This window comes from Rhincodon typus, chromosome 7, assembly GCF_021869965.1.
Source record: "Rhincodon typus isolate 14 chromosome 7, sRhiTyp1.1, whole genome shotgun sequence".
NCBI lineage: Eukaryota > Metazoa > Chordata > Chondrichthyes > Orectolobiformes > Rhincodontidae > Rhincodon > Rhincodon typus.
The window spans coordinates 23215600-23229426 of NC_063338.1; the positions used below are offsets into that span (position 1 = coordinate 23215600).

Here is a 13827-nt window from a genome sequence, read left to right on the forward strand (position 1 = left end):
TTCCTGTTCCTCTGATGCTGCCTGGCCTGCTGTGTTCCTCCAGCTCCTCACTGTGTTACTTCATGACCACAGTAGGGTGTCTGCTGGTTCAGAGATTGAATGACATCTCCAAGTGCTTTTTAATTCTTTGAGGTTGGGCTATGAAGTTCTGTTTTTATTTTCCTATCAGATTAAATGTAGTGAATACATTTTTTATCAATAGGAGGGTCTTTTTAAACAGTGATTTCATTAATAAACTCTTAAATACTTTCTATAGTTCCAGCATAAATCCTGAGGTCTGTCCACTGTGAGTACTGAATGATTTGGCATTGTTGGTGCAAGAGCAAAGAGTAGTTGGCACGAGATGACACTACGTTGGTATAAGAGCTATAAAAAGACTATAGTATGGGCAGAGCATGATAGACTGCCACAGAGAAAATAAAGAGAGAAGGATAGTGAGTGAGGGGCACAAGGTGTTGGCATAGATGGAGCAGAGATGGTTAGCAATGAGGCTCTTTTCTCTTTATTCGTTTTAAATTTTCTGCAAAATGGTAGATCACTCAAGCTATTCTTGTGCCCTGGTGGGTCCACACCTGGCAACCTCCAAACTCCCTCAGGGGTGGGGGCGCTGTCTGCAGTAACTCCCATTTTTATATCTCTGCTCAACCTCTTGTCAAGGATGAAAATTGGAACACCCATAACACTTTTTTTTTGCAGTCCGGCTTACAGATCCAGGATTTTTCCCAACTCTACACTCCTGATCTGGGAGGGAAAGTTCAGGTCCAGGATTCCACCAAAACAGAAAGTTCTGAATATAACATATAGATATAAACACGAAACGAGTTTAAGAAATTCATGGGTTACTCGCACTGCACAACTACTGTTCCGAGTTGGAACCTTCAAAGCAACCTTGGTGTAGAGGTGAATCATTAGAAAGCGAAGGTCTGAATTTAATCTTTCCATACCTGTGTCTTATGGGTGTTAACCAGCGAAGGAGCTGCCGCTACCATGGAACTACTGCGTGGTCTAGGTAAGTGAGTTATTTCAGGCTCAGAAGGTCTATCTGGCTTCTCCTCTAGAATCTGTCGAAGTCTTTGTAAGTAATACATCAGTGACCAGTGGATACCTTCTTCTGACCAATGGGGCTGCAGCAGACAGCGCAATACAGCAACATCGAAATAGGTGGCATATCGAGATTTCTGACTCGGTGGTATGGTTATTGAAGTTCTGTAACAGAGATCAATCACTTTTTCAAATGAAAACAGTAAGCTGTTCAGAATGATATGCAAAATAATTGTCACATTAATGCATGAATCTGTTGAATTTTTACCCAAGTACAAGGACTTGAACAATTATTTCATAATTCCAGCCGGCCTTTCGCCCTTAATTTTCCATATTGTGCACGAGAAGGGGTCAGACACTTGTGGTTTTCAAGCCCCCCTCCAGGACTTGAGTACAATATCTAGGCTGACACTCAAGTGTAGAATTGAGAAAGTGCTGCACTTTGGGAGATGCCATCTTTTAGATAAGGCATCAAGCCAAGGCCCTTGACTGCACACGTCAGTCAATGGAAGTGATCCCATGGCATAATGTACTTTGAAAAAGAGCAGGCAAATTATTCCTGGTGATCCAACTGATAATTTTCCCACAGTCAACATCACAAGGAGAGACCACCTTGTCATAAAGACACTGCAGCTTGAGGGAGGAAGCTTGGTGCATTTTGGCTGGTGAGGTTAATACTTTACAACAATGGCAACATTTCAAAAAAACACTTCATTATCCAAAGCATTGAAATGAAATATGCTGTACAGTGGCCAATTAATGTAATCTTAAATGCTTTGTACCATCCACGCTGATATTTACCTACATCAAACGGAGGCTCATGCCAATTGAGTAGACCAGTAGCAGTAGCTACATGGTTAGTATTGCGCATGGTGGGGTACCTTCTATGGGTCCCCATTGCCATTTTCCCCTGCCCATTGTCATATTCCCCTATGGTTCTTCTGATCCTGATCTCTCAAATCAAGTCCCTTAACCCTGCAACAGCCTCTCACCTACCTTCAGACAAACTGAGTGGCAGATCTCAAAGATGGAATTTCCACCTCCAAATAGGGTCAGAGTCTGCCTTTAGCCAATTAACACCCCATCAAAAGCCAGATGGCTGTGAGACAACCAGTATTGGTAGGTTCATGTTCCCCGCCAACACTTCATGTTAATCATTCAAGGGACGTGGGCTTCAGGGGATGTGCTAGCATTTACTGCACATCCTTAATTCACCTTGAAAAGAGATGGTGAGCTGCCTTCTTAAACCATTGTAGTCCATTTTAACATAAGTACACTCACAATGCTGTTAAGGTGGGGACGGGGGAGGGGTGGGGAAACCAGAATGACGTAATTCCAAGTCAGGATGTTGACAGGTTGGACAGGAAATTGCAGGTTACAGTGCTCCTATGGACCTTCTGCCATTATCCTTCTAGATGGCAGTGATCACAAATTTGGAAGGTGCTCCCTATGGAAATATGGTGAATTTCTGCAGTGCATCTTGTAGATGGCACACACTGCTGCTACTGTGCCTGAGTGCAGACGGGAGTTAATGCTGCCAATCAAATGGGCTGCTTTGTCCTGGATAGGCTCAAGCTTCTTGAGTGTTGTGTGGGGTACGTTCATTCAAGGAAGTGGGAAGTAGTTTATCAAGTGGCAACAGTCAGATTTTCTCTTGTTGGAAATGGTCATTGCCTGCCACTTATCTGGTGCAAATGTTACTTGCCACTTGCCTGCCCAAGCCTGGATATTGTCCAGATCTTGCTGCATTTGGACACATATTACCTTAGAAACTACGCATAGTGCTGAACACTGTGCAATTTTCAGTGACCACCCCCACGTCTGACTTAATCCTGGAGGAAAGATTATTGATTGAACAGTGGAACATGCTTGGGCCCAGGATATAACCTGTGGAAGTGCTGCAGCTCTGGAATTCAGCTCTTTTGTCCCTGTATAAACTAAGGCTATAGAGGTCAAGAGCAGAGATGCCCTGGCAGAAACTAAACTGACCATCTGTAAGCAGATTACAGCAAAACAAATGCTGCTTGATTGGGCTGTTAATGATCCCTTTCAATATTTCACTTATGTTTGAATGCAGATCTGTGGGGCAACATTTGGTTGAATTTGTCCGGTTTTGTGTGTAGAGAACATACCTGAGCAATTTTGCCAGGTAGATGCTCATGTTGAACCTGTCCTGGAAGTGCTTGGCTAGGGGAACAGCAGGTTCTTAAACGCAATTCTTCCATACTATTGCCATAATATTGTCAGAGTCTATATCCTTTGCGGTATCCAATGCATTAAGCGGTTTCTTAGTATAACAAGAGAGAACTGAATGGGCTGAAGACTGCCATCAGTGATGCTGGCGAATTCTAGAGGGGGCCAAGATGGATTAACCATTCAGCACTTCTGGCTGAAGGTTGTCGTGATTGATTCAGCCTGATTTTTTTTGCACTGATGTACTGAGCTGCCCCATCATTGAGGATGAGCATATCTATGGAGCATCCTTCTTCTGCATTAGTCATGTGTTGTAGCTTCACCAGGTCGACACCAGGTTTAATTATGCCTGGTGTTGCTCCTGACATGTCCTATTGCATTCTGCATTGAACCAGGGTTGATGGTAATGGTTGAATGGTGAAGATGCTGGGTCATGAGTTTGCAGATTGTGCTGGAATACAATTCTACCGCTGTTGAGGGCCACAGCACCTCATGGATACCCAGTCTTGAGTCGCTAGATCTGTTCCAAGTCATTCAGTTATGAGCTAATTGACCATTTAGCATGGTGATAGTGCCACACAACATGATGGAGCGTATTCTCAATGTGAAGTTGGGACTTTGTCTCTACAAGGACTGTGTGGTGGTCACTCTTACAGATATTGTCATGGGCAGACGTATGTGTAGCAGATAGGTCGAGTAGGATGAGATCAAGTATGTTTTTCTCTCCTGTTGATACTTCTACCACATGCTGCAGACTCAGACTAGCATCTATGTCTAAACCAACTCAGTCAGTAGTCGAGCTACTCTTGTTGACAGACATTGATGTCTGCCACCCAGAGTATGTGTGTGTTCTTGCCATCATCAGCGCTTCCTCCAAGTGGTGTTCAACATCAAGGTGTACTGATGCATCAGCTGAGGCAGTGTGGTTTGTGTTATTCAGCAGAAGGTTTCTTTGCTCACGTTTGACCTGAGCCATGAGTCATTATTGAGGACTCCCAGCGCAACTTCCTCTCAATTGTAACGCACTGTGCCATCACCTCTGTTGAGTCTGTCCTACCAGTGGGACAGGACATGACCAGGTCCGGTGATAGTGGGATCTGAGACATTGTAATTGGTAATTCCATGAATATGACTATGTCAGGCTGCTACTTGGCCAATCCATGAGACTAGTCCCCAGGTGTTTGCTAAGTTTAACACATTAGAATATTGGCAACATTTCAAAAAGCATTCCATGACCATAAGGCATGGAATGAAATTCTATATAATGTTAACCCATAAGTTTGCTCTTCATTCCAATATTCAAGTCATTTATACATATATGAGAAAAAGGTTCTGTTCCCAGCACAGATCTTTTGGGAAGGTGCTGTCTATGGAGCCATGGTGAATATTTGCAGTGCATCTTGTAGGTGGCACACATTGCTGTGACAATGCCTGAGAGGAGGAGGGAGTGAATGTTGCCAGTCAAGTGGGCTGCTTTGTTCTAGATAGGGTCAAGCTGCTTGAGTGTTTGAGGTACACTCATCCAAGGAAGTGGGACGTAGCGTATCAAGTGGTGACGGTAAGATTCTCTCTTGTTAGAAATGGTCAATGGCCAGCATTTATCCAGTACAAATGTTACTTGCCACTTGTCTGCCCAAGCCTGAAAAAATACCACATCTCACTGTTTTCTACCCTTGTGCCATTTTGTTTTTACTCTGTGCTACTACAGACCCTGCTATTCATTGAGAATCAATTTTGTTCACCAACATTTTATGTGGTACTTTGTCACTAGTATTTTTAAAATCCATATGGGCAATATTCATTGCATATAATTGATTGATCTTCCTGGTACTCTATCAAAAAATGAATTAGCTCCATCAAACAGGAACTGTCCTTCCACAAATCCAGGCTGCCTTTCCTTTATTAACTTAAATCTCTTTAATGGCCTGACTATTTGTCCCCCGACTGTCATTTCTAAAACCTACCTGCCAGTGATGTTAAACTGACTAACAACTGACCATTTGGAATTGTAAATACTGTGTCTTTCCCTGTTTTGTATTTTTAATTAAGTGAAATGGGAAAAGAACTGTTTAAAAACCAAGGGTACTGGAGGTATACCACATATTTTGACCAAATAAATGGACACTCAGTGTAAACATTGTTTACATAGGTGCTGGTTCCAGCAGTAGTTGAAGTGTAGTTTGCAGATGAGTTGGAGTCAAAAGGTTGTGTACAAATGGAGCTTTGTTTAGCAACAAAAAGCTGATTGGTCTATGCACTAATGACTAGCTATCAAAGGCCTTCTGCTGGTCAGCTACTATACAATTGGGTCTCAGGTAGCCAAATAGATTGGGACCTTAAACAATACAGTGAGAAGCCTTCAGATCTACATTAGTACTCGAGTTCTCTCTGTTCTTTGCAGTAAAAGTCAATTTAAGGCAGAATAAAACCAGTTTATATTTTCTTCAATTTATATTTCTTACTGTAAGCTGTGACTTTTAGCTAATAAGTCCGAGGCCTTTCTACAAGCAGCCCCCTGTGCCCCCTACAAACCAGTGAAAGGCTCTGGGTATGGCACAGTGGCTCAGTGGTTAGCACTGCTGCCTCACAGCACCAGGGACCCGGTTCGATTCTAACCTTAGGGAACTGTCTGTGCGCAGTTTGCACATTCTGTACATTGCTGTATTTGCCTGGGTTTCCTCCGGTTGTTCCGGCTTCCTCTCTCAGTCTAAAGATGTGCAAGTGAGGTGGATTGGCCATGTTAAATTGCCCATAGTGTGCAGGCTAGGTAGATAAACAATGGGGAATGCAGTGATAGGTTGAGGGGGTGGGTCTAGGTGGGATGCTCATCGGACGGCCGGTGTGGATTTGATGGGCTGAATGGCCCGTTTCCACACGATATTAATTCTCTAGCTCTATTCCATAGAATACCAAACAGTTTTCTGACCAGCATAAGAATCATCTCAGAAATCCTGTGAGCAGAAATCACAGAACTGGATTCCCAGTCTCTCCCTCCATCTATAACACCAATGTTTGACTGTACACTTCAGTCTATATGTGTACGAGAAGAGTTTATAAAGTGGTTAGAGCTTTAATTAGCAGCAATGGCTCATGATTGTTTACCTGTAGCTAAAGTCCAATTATTTGTAATAAATATTTGTTAAGCTTTTGTCAACCACAGAAGCCTGCCTATAGTTTCTGCCAATTCAAGTCTAAGAGACGGACAAATGGAGGAATATGCATCTTTTCAAGATGACTTCAGGAATAGCAGGCCTTGATTTTTAGCTTGTTATTCCAGTGAAGCACGGCGGAGCACGTTGCCTGATACTAAGGTACAATTGGATTCAGTAGTAGCATTTAGAAATTGGTTAAGTACATGAAGTAAGATGGGGAAAGACCAGGGGGTTGAACATAACTTGTTTGTTCTTTGAAAAAGCCACCAAATACTCCATGGCTCAGATATTTTCCTTCGTTGCTGAACTATTCTACAGTCGGTTTCTTTTCTTTTTATTCCACAAAGTACAACACTTTTAAAGAATGCTTTCAAAAAGCAACCTTACAGTAGAATTTTAAAAAAAAAACCTTTTATTTGAAAAATACCTGTTTTTGTGATGTTTTTGTAAAAGGTGAGGTAATAAAAACAAGAAAAGGGCAGAATTAAACAGATCTGTGTTTTAAGGGTTTTATGATTAATTATTTTTGATCCATTCAATGCAAGTTTTTTGAGCAGTGATAAAAATGTAAGAAATATGGAATGAAACAGCTTCACCTTTCAGAGTTTTTTTAGAAAAAAGTGCCACAGAGAAGGGAAGAAAATCTAGGTTTCCTGCTAATTCAAGTGAAATTATTTTGGTCATCTCAAAGCCGATTCTCAGTAGTTAGAAACTCTCAGCACAATTCACCATAAATTATTATTGAGTGGAAATATGGATGCCATGTGGGAACTTCAAACTTACTTTACAGGTTGCAGTAGTGCATGTTCTTCAAACATTTTGCTCATGCCTGGGAAATCTTTGCTCTATGAAATGGTAAATAAAATTTTTGATCATATTTACCATTCCTGATGATATTTTCATCATGACCATAAGTAAGTGCATCAATGAAAATAGGTCATTGCTATTCTGAGGTTGGTCATTCAATCACATCAACAGTCCGATACATGGTTGTAAATTACCAAGCATACCTACTCTATTAAGATGAACAATAGGTAAATTTAAGCTAAAATGCTGATGCTTCTACTGGATTATCTGAAGATAAAGCCAAAGCAATTTCAAACTATTATTATGGACCAGATCAAACCCCCTGCAAATATATCAAGGAGATTGTTTAGAACTTAACTTTTATCTTATTTAAAGGCAAATGTAAGATGCTGTGCTCCAGGCGTAATTTGATTGGTCACACTACTTGGCTTTAAGCAAGAAAACACTTTATTCTTACCCCCAGTGAAAGTACAAACTAAAGAAAGAAGAATTGGTCTAATTTTAACTCAATTGGAAAACTTAATAGAATAATGGATTCTTTAACTATTAAACATCAAATGTTCCAAAATAGTAATACCCCATAAATATACCCTTGGCAAAGGAGAATTCAGTAAAATATATTAACCTTCATGTGAGTCTTGTAGACAGAGAGGGAATCCAAGCTTTTCAGGTGTTGCAGAGATACAGAGACAGCCAACTTCTAAACCCCAGGAACTACTGAAAGCTAAGCTAAAACCCTGGTTCTGTGGCAGCTTGACTTCACCCACTCATGCTGTTTTTATTGTTCTAACTTTAAAAAAAAGGCCTTCCATGCTGTTTACTTTATTGCTTTGGGACAGACCACTCGGTACATCTGTCTCAACCTCTCCCCATAACAAAAAATGACAAAATACACCTCTTAAAGCCATTGTATTGTCACACTATTAAGAACACATTACAACCTACTTTGCTCAATCTCGAATATTTGATTCTACCAAAAAAAAATTCTTCTGATTCAGCAAAGATAATTGGTCATTATCTCTATATTTATACCCATAGCCTTCAATAATGTAAAGGTCACTCAAAAGCTATACCATCAAATATCTATACCTTAATAACATTTCTCTTGCATTCAGTATCAAACGGTAAATGTTCAAGCCTGGATGTCGCTGTTACTGGTGCTATAACTTTACTTTCATACTTGTTTATCAATATATTATTTTTAACTGTGGTTGATATTGTAGCAGGCGTTGCTGGTTTTGTTCAATTCGAGAGAAAAATGTATTTTTGCATTATACTTCACTACATTTGATTTATATTGTAATTTTGATGAAGTAAGAGGTCTATTTTTAGCTTACTTTATGAATTAGAAACATGACTGAGTTACAAATTCACCATCTGCCTTAAATTTTATTTTTCACCCAGAGAAATTAAGAATTTATTTGCCATGAAATCCCAGTGCTTTGCTACTCGTTACAAGATTTGTAAAGCAAACAACCAAGGAGCAGACTGTCTAAAAACAACACAGAAACCATAGCAACTAAAGATATGGCAACAACCATGGCAAGATCTGCATGTCAATAATCATAGATCTGGGTTACTGTTTCTGCACTTGGTTATATATCGAACTCACATAATTATCTTGGTTACCGTTATCACCACCACCTTGTTGGAAACAATTTTCTTTCTTACATATAATATAGTTTTAAATTAATTTTATGCAATCACTAGTTTTAGGTTTTTGTTTTGTTCACAGGATGCAACTGTTACTGGCTAGACCAGCAATAATTGCTCATTCCTAACTCCCATCAGGAAAGTGGTAGTGAACTGCCTTCTTAATCCATCATCATCCACGTGGTCTAGGTACATCTGCAGCGGTGTTAGGGAGCAAATATTTGGTCCAGATAAATTATTATACGTATTTGCCTCATTCAGATCCACAGTTAAATCAGTATTGCCTTACAATGCCATTGAAATCAAACTTAATGAGAAATTTCATAGATAGTTAAATTACAGCTGAGGCTGTCCCTAGCCAAATTGAGTGAAAGAGGAGAGACTTAAATCCACATTAGAGCAGGATGGGGTGAGAGAGGAGGTTAGCTTAGTAAGCAAAAATGCAACTGAATGGATAATATAATCACATTGAAAAAGAAAGGGGTTTTTTTTGCACTTTTGGTGTGAAGGTGAGAACAAGTATTTGGGGAGCTGATTCATGGTGGACAAAAAAAAGTCAATGTTCCCTTTGCACTCCAGGATGATTCAGAACTATTGAGTAGAATCAATAGGTCCCTGTAATTCTTGAGGTGATCTCACCAGATCTGGAGATCAATGGCCAAATCGATAGTACATCAGATGCAGTCAAGTCTTTATGCTTTGGACTTCGGACTTGAGGAAGCAAATGAATGCAGAGATTTAGTTTGTTCCAGATTTGTGGTAAACAAGTGGTCATGGCCAGTGGCTGAGCTTGACAAGAGGAACGTGATGTACATGATATAATGCACACTGGTGAAAACTAGCAAAGGTAATCACACTGAGCTGGATGTCAGAAATGTCTGGGAAGATTATAATCTTCCATAATTGTAGTTATTGTGGAACTCCATTAGAAATACTTATTTCTAATGTTTGAGGGACAAATTTTAATTTGTTTAGAAAAGCCATGTTGGATGTTGACAGAATTGCCATCTTTACTCCAGATTTGGAAATGTAAATAGAAAGAAATAGAAAATTAAAACTGCGAGACAAAGAAAGAAAGGGGAAGTTGAAAGTGAAGTTCGAGAAAAAATAATTTGGCTTCACTATGTTGTTAGAAGTTGGCATGCTCAGAAGCCAGAGGCTGGAATTCCTCAATGTGACTTGGGACAAATTTACAATGAGCAGGTTTTAAAAATGCTAGGTAGGACCCAATTCCATGACTCCTCCAACAATCAGCAATCTTCAATGGCATGAAATAACAGCGCAAACTGCAAGACCACATCCGGTGCTTCTGACATCACCAGTTCCATTGCAGGGGCACATTTCAGATCCACTACTAAGAATCAGCCCAGCTTCGGAAAGTGGTGCAATTTATATGGATTCAGTTGCACTGTCAGACAGAAGGGAATGCCAGTCTGGAATCAAGGACTTATGCACAGTCAAGTTCAAATGTATAGCAAACCCGACATCTCAATGAAATGCTGTACGAGAAGTTATACACTTGTTTAATAGTGATTGATTTTACAGATTGTTTTCTTAAAAGTATCGTATCCATTGAACGGAGCAGTTCTGTGAAAGTGGAAACATCTGCAGATGCATTTGACTGCATTGTCCATGGAATAAAATATTCTTTTACACTGAACAATGTGAAATTCAGATTTGACAGTATCAGTGGTCCTTTGTGCTTTAATCTCTCCTTTGATTGACAGCTCAGATAACTAGTGCCTTGTTACAAAGTCTGAGTATTTGATTGAGCTCTTTGATTGACAGCTCATCAATCTATTTCAATGCTTTAAAGCTTAAACACATGGCTGAGCTCTTCAAATGAGTTCAAAAAGATCTAATATATTCAACCACGAAGGTTTTGTTGATAATCTGAGCAACGCAAACTCATTACAAATGCTCGGCTGATCCAGAGATCCTCAAATAGCTTGAGCTCAGCAGATTCATTGACATAGCAGTTGATGAAACAGTGTATTTTGTTGAGAATTTTTTTGGTCATTTAATAGGATAATAGTTTTCAAAGTTGTTTTTATAGATGGTTGATTGTTTATTTTGACAGGGTTTTAGGTATTTCAAAATCTTACAGGGATCATGAGTTCTGTAAGGAGTGGATACTGGATGATTGGGCATGGCAGGTGATGGGAATACTGGAGGTATGGAGGGGTAAGGACAATGAAGTGGTGTGAAGGCATTTAGCAGGGAGTATGTGGGGGTTAAATGGGGTCCACAGGAAGCATATGGGTTATGGAGTGGGTGAAGTATGAGTTTTATGCAATCTTACACTCATTTACCAAACCAGGGCAAAATCCCAATGAATGGACACAGGCTTTTAAACCTGCCCTGGAATCCACTCTACTCCTTTTATATCTCAGCCCACCGTCAAGATAGTGGACAGGCCTAGGAGGTGGGATCATGATGTTAAGCAGTGACCCAACTTATAATTTCAATCATAAAAGGAGAAAGTGGAAGAGAAATGATAAACTCAAAACCAAGAAAAAAAAAGCATATCAATCCAGAGTTAAGCTTGTAACAGTATTCCAGCTCAAGACTTTCTAGAAGATTCTGCAGCCACCATTGATACAAGCCAGCTAAGTGATCAGAGGAGTAAGCAAGAATACCTAAGAAGTACCAAGTGTATATCCACCACTGGAGCCCGGGCAGGATTTTTGGACGTTTTGTCAGTGACAGATCTAGAACTACAATGATGCAACATATTTCAAAACCAAGTATTGTCCTAAACATTATAATCCAATTTTCCAAATAGCATCAAATAGATACCAAAAAATGAGGCCTTGTCACTTGATAGTGTGGTTTTGAGACATCTTTCTACCATTGAAAGTATTCTTCTATGGGAGCCAAAAACACATCCCTTGACCAATGGTCTGTGAAAACATGATCATCCCAGAAGTGAATAATTAAGAGTCCCATACAACTAAAAATGACAGGAAAGTTCATGGGGCTGTGGGAGCTAATTTGAGACTATACAGCTTTGGAAAGCTGGCAGCCCCACCTGAAGAGGTGGGTAACGAAGACCGGCATGTTGTCTTAAAGATGGAGGCACGCTTCAAAATTACAATTGGTGATTGCCAAAGCCAATAGGTGTCTGGAGGTAAGCATGTAGCTGCTTCTGTACATCACCCACTTTCAAGATAGGGATACATCAGCCCACTGACTCGATGTTTTCACATTCAAAATTGCTCCCTGCCCTGACTTTAAACACATTTCAGCAGGACTGGGAACGTTCCCCCAATGTGAACCAATGAAGGACATGAATGACCATAAAATAAATGAAGTAAAAGCTACTTAAAATCTCCGTACTAAACTTCTACTGTTTGTTCTGTCTAGCAAGCCACAGAATATCAACTAACTTTCACAGGGAATGACAATATAATTAACTAACATTAAATAGGAAAGCAGTCATACCTGGAGTTTGAAGTTTCTTTGTCCTGGGAGGCTCCAGGTGCTTCAAATGAATTTCTTTGATGACAGCTCTGTTTTCTGGTCTCTGGAGATACAGAGTCGAGCTGAACAGTCTCACAAACCACTTGAAAACCCTTTGAATCATTTGAGTAAATGAATTAATTTTTGAACGATTACATTGCCGTGTTCACATCACATACAAATTATAGGGTATTCTAACTTTCAAGACACATCGCAATAACACAAAGGAAGTCTTGTAACTCAATGGGTAATGTTCCTGTCTCTAAGCTAGAAGTCCTAGGTTCAAGTTCCACACCAGGACTTGTTGGCCACAAAAGACACATCCATTATGTGGTTTAAGCAGTTGATGGTCAGCCTATGAACACATTCTCATTAGGGAAAAAATGGTGTGTGAAGATAAGAAATAAACAATAACCAGAAGAAACAATGAATCATTTGCAGTTATATCACTAGCCAGTTTACAGAGTTGCTAAAAGTAAAATGTAACATTTATTTACTTTCATACACATCATGGAACAAAAGAAAACACACAATGGTACACAGCATCAAAGCTGAATAAGGCACAGTGTATATCAAGTTCTTGAACTGAGTTCTGGTATCAAGCGTATGCTGAATCGAAGTTAAGTATTTGATTACATGTGCTTTCCCCTTCCATAAAGATTTTATTTGAAGAACTAAATCCATCAACAAACATATCCTCTCCTGCCACTGATTCAGCTTGATTTTTCTTCTCCTAAAGGAATCCTGTTTTATGTAACGATTCAGTTTAATCTCTATTTTAAGCAAGTTGTTAGAAATGTTAATATGGGTCAAAATTACCAGTCAATTCTACAAAGGAAAACTGGCCTAGATTTGAGTTTTTTGCTGATTTGATGTACATGAATCTCTAAAAAGGCTTTTCATAAAGTAGCATATAAAAGGATTGTCACCAATGTTAGAGCTCATGGAATAAAACGATACTTGCAGCATGGAGACAATAAATGACTGAATGATGAAAAAATGATTTATAAAAATGATAAAAAGAAATAGTTATGAACAGTTGTCATTCTTTGGACTGGAGGAAGGCGTACATTGGAGTTTCAGAGATAGTAGGAACTGCAGATGCTGGAGAATCTGAGATAACAAGGTGTAGAGCTGGATGAACACAGCAGGCCAAGCAGCATCAGAGGAGCAGGAAGGCTGACGTTTTGGGCCTAGACCCTTTTTCAGAAATGGGGGAGGGGAAGGGGGTTCTGAAATAAATAGGGAGAGAGGGGGAGGCGGATAGAAGATGGATAGAGAAGATAGGTGGAGAGAACCCCATTGCGAAGCCTCTTCTAAGGATGCCTACCCTCTCCACCTATATTCTCTATCCATCTTCTATCCGCCTCCCCCTCTCTCCCTATTTATTTCAGAACCCCCTTTCCCTCCCCCATTTCTGAAGGAGGATCTAGGCCCAAAATGTCAGCCTTCCTGCTCCTCTGATGCTGCTTGGCCTGCTGTGTTCATCCAGCTCTACACCTTGTTATCTCAGAATCTC

The 13827-nt window shown here is 40.0% G+C and overlaps 1 protein-coding gene across 1 annotated transcript in view; it reads right to left on the reverse strand.

The window, feature by feature from the left end:
* The window catches only part of LOC109912343 (unc-80 homolog, NALCN channel complex subunit), a 244990-nt gene that overhangs the window by 198370 nt on the left and 32793 nt on the right, over window positions 1-13827 (reverse strand). The window contains exons 7-8 of the mRNA XM_048599053.1: window positions 12291-12421; window positions 945-1206 (exon numbers count right to left, since the gene is read on the reverse strand). Of these exons, the coding sequence (XP_048455010.1) occupies window positions 945-1206; window positions 12291-12421 (393 nt within the window). The remainder of the gene's footprint in view (window positions 1-944; window positions 1207-12290; window positions 12422-13827) is intronic.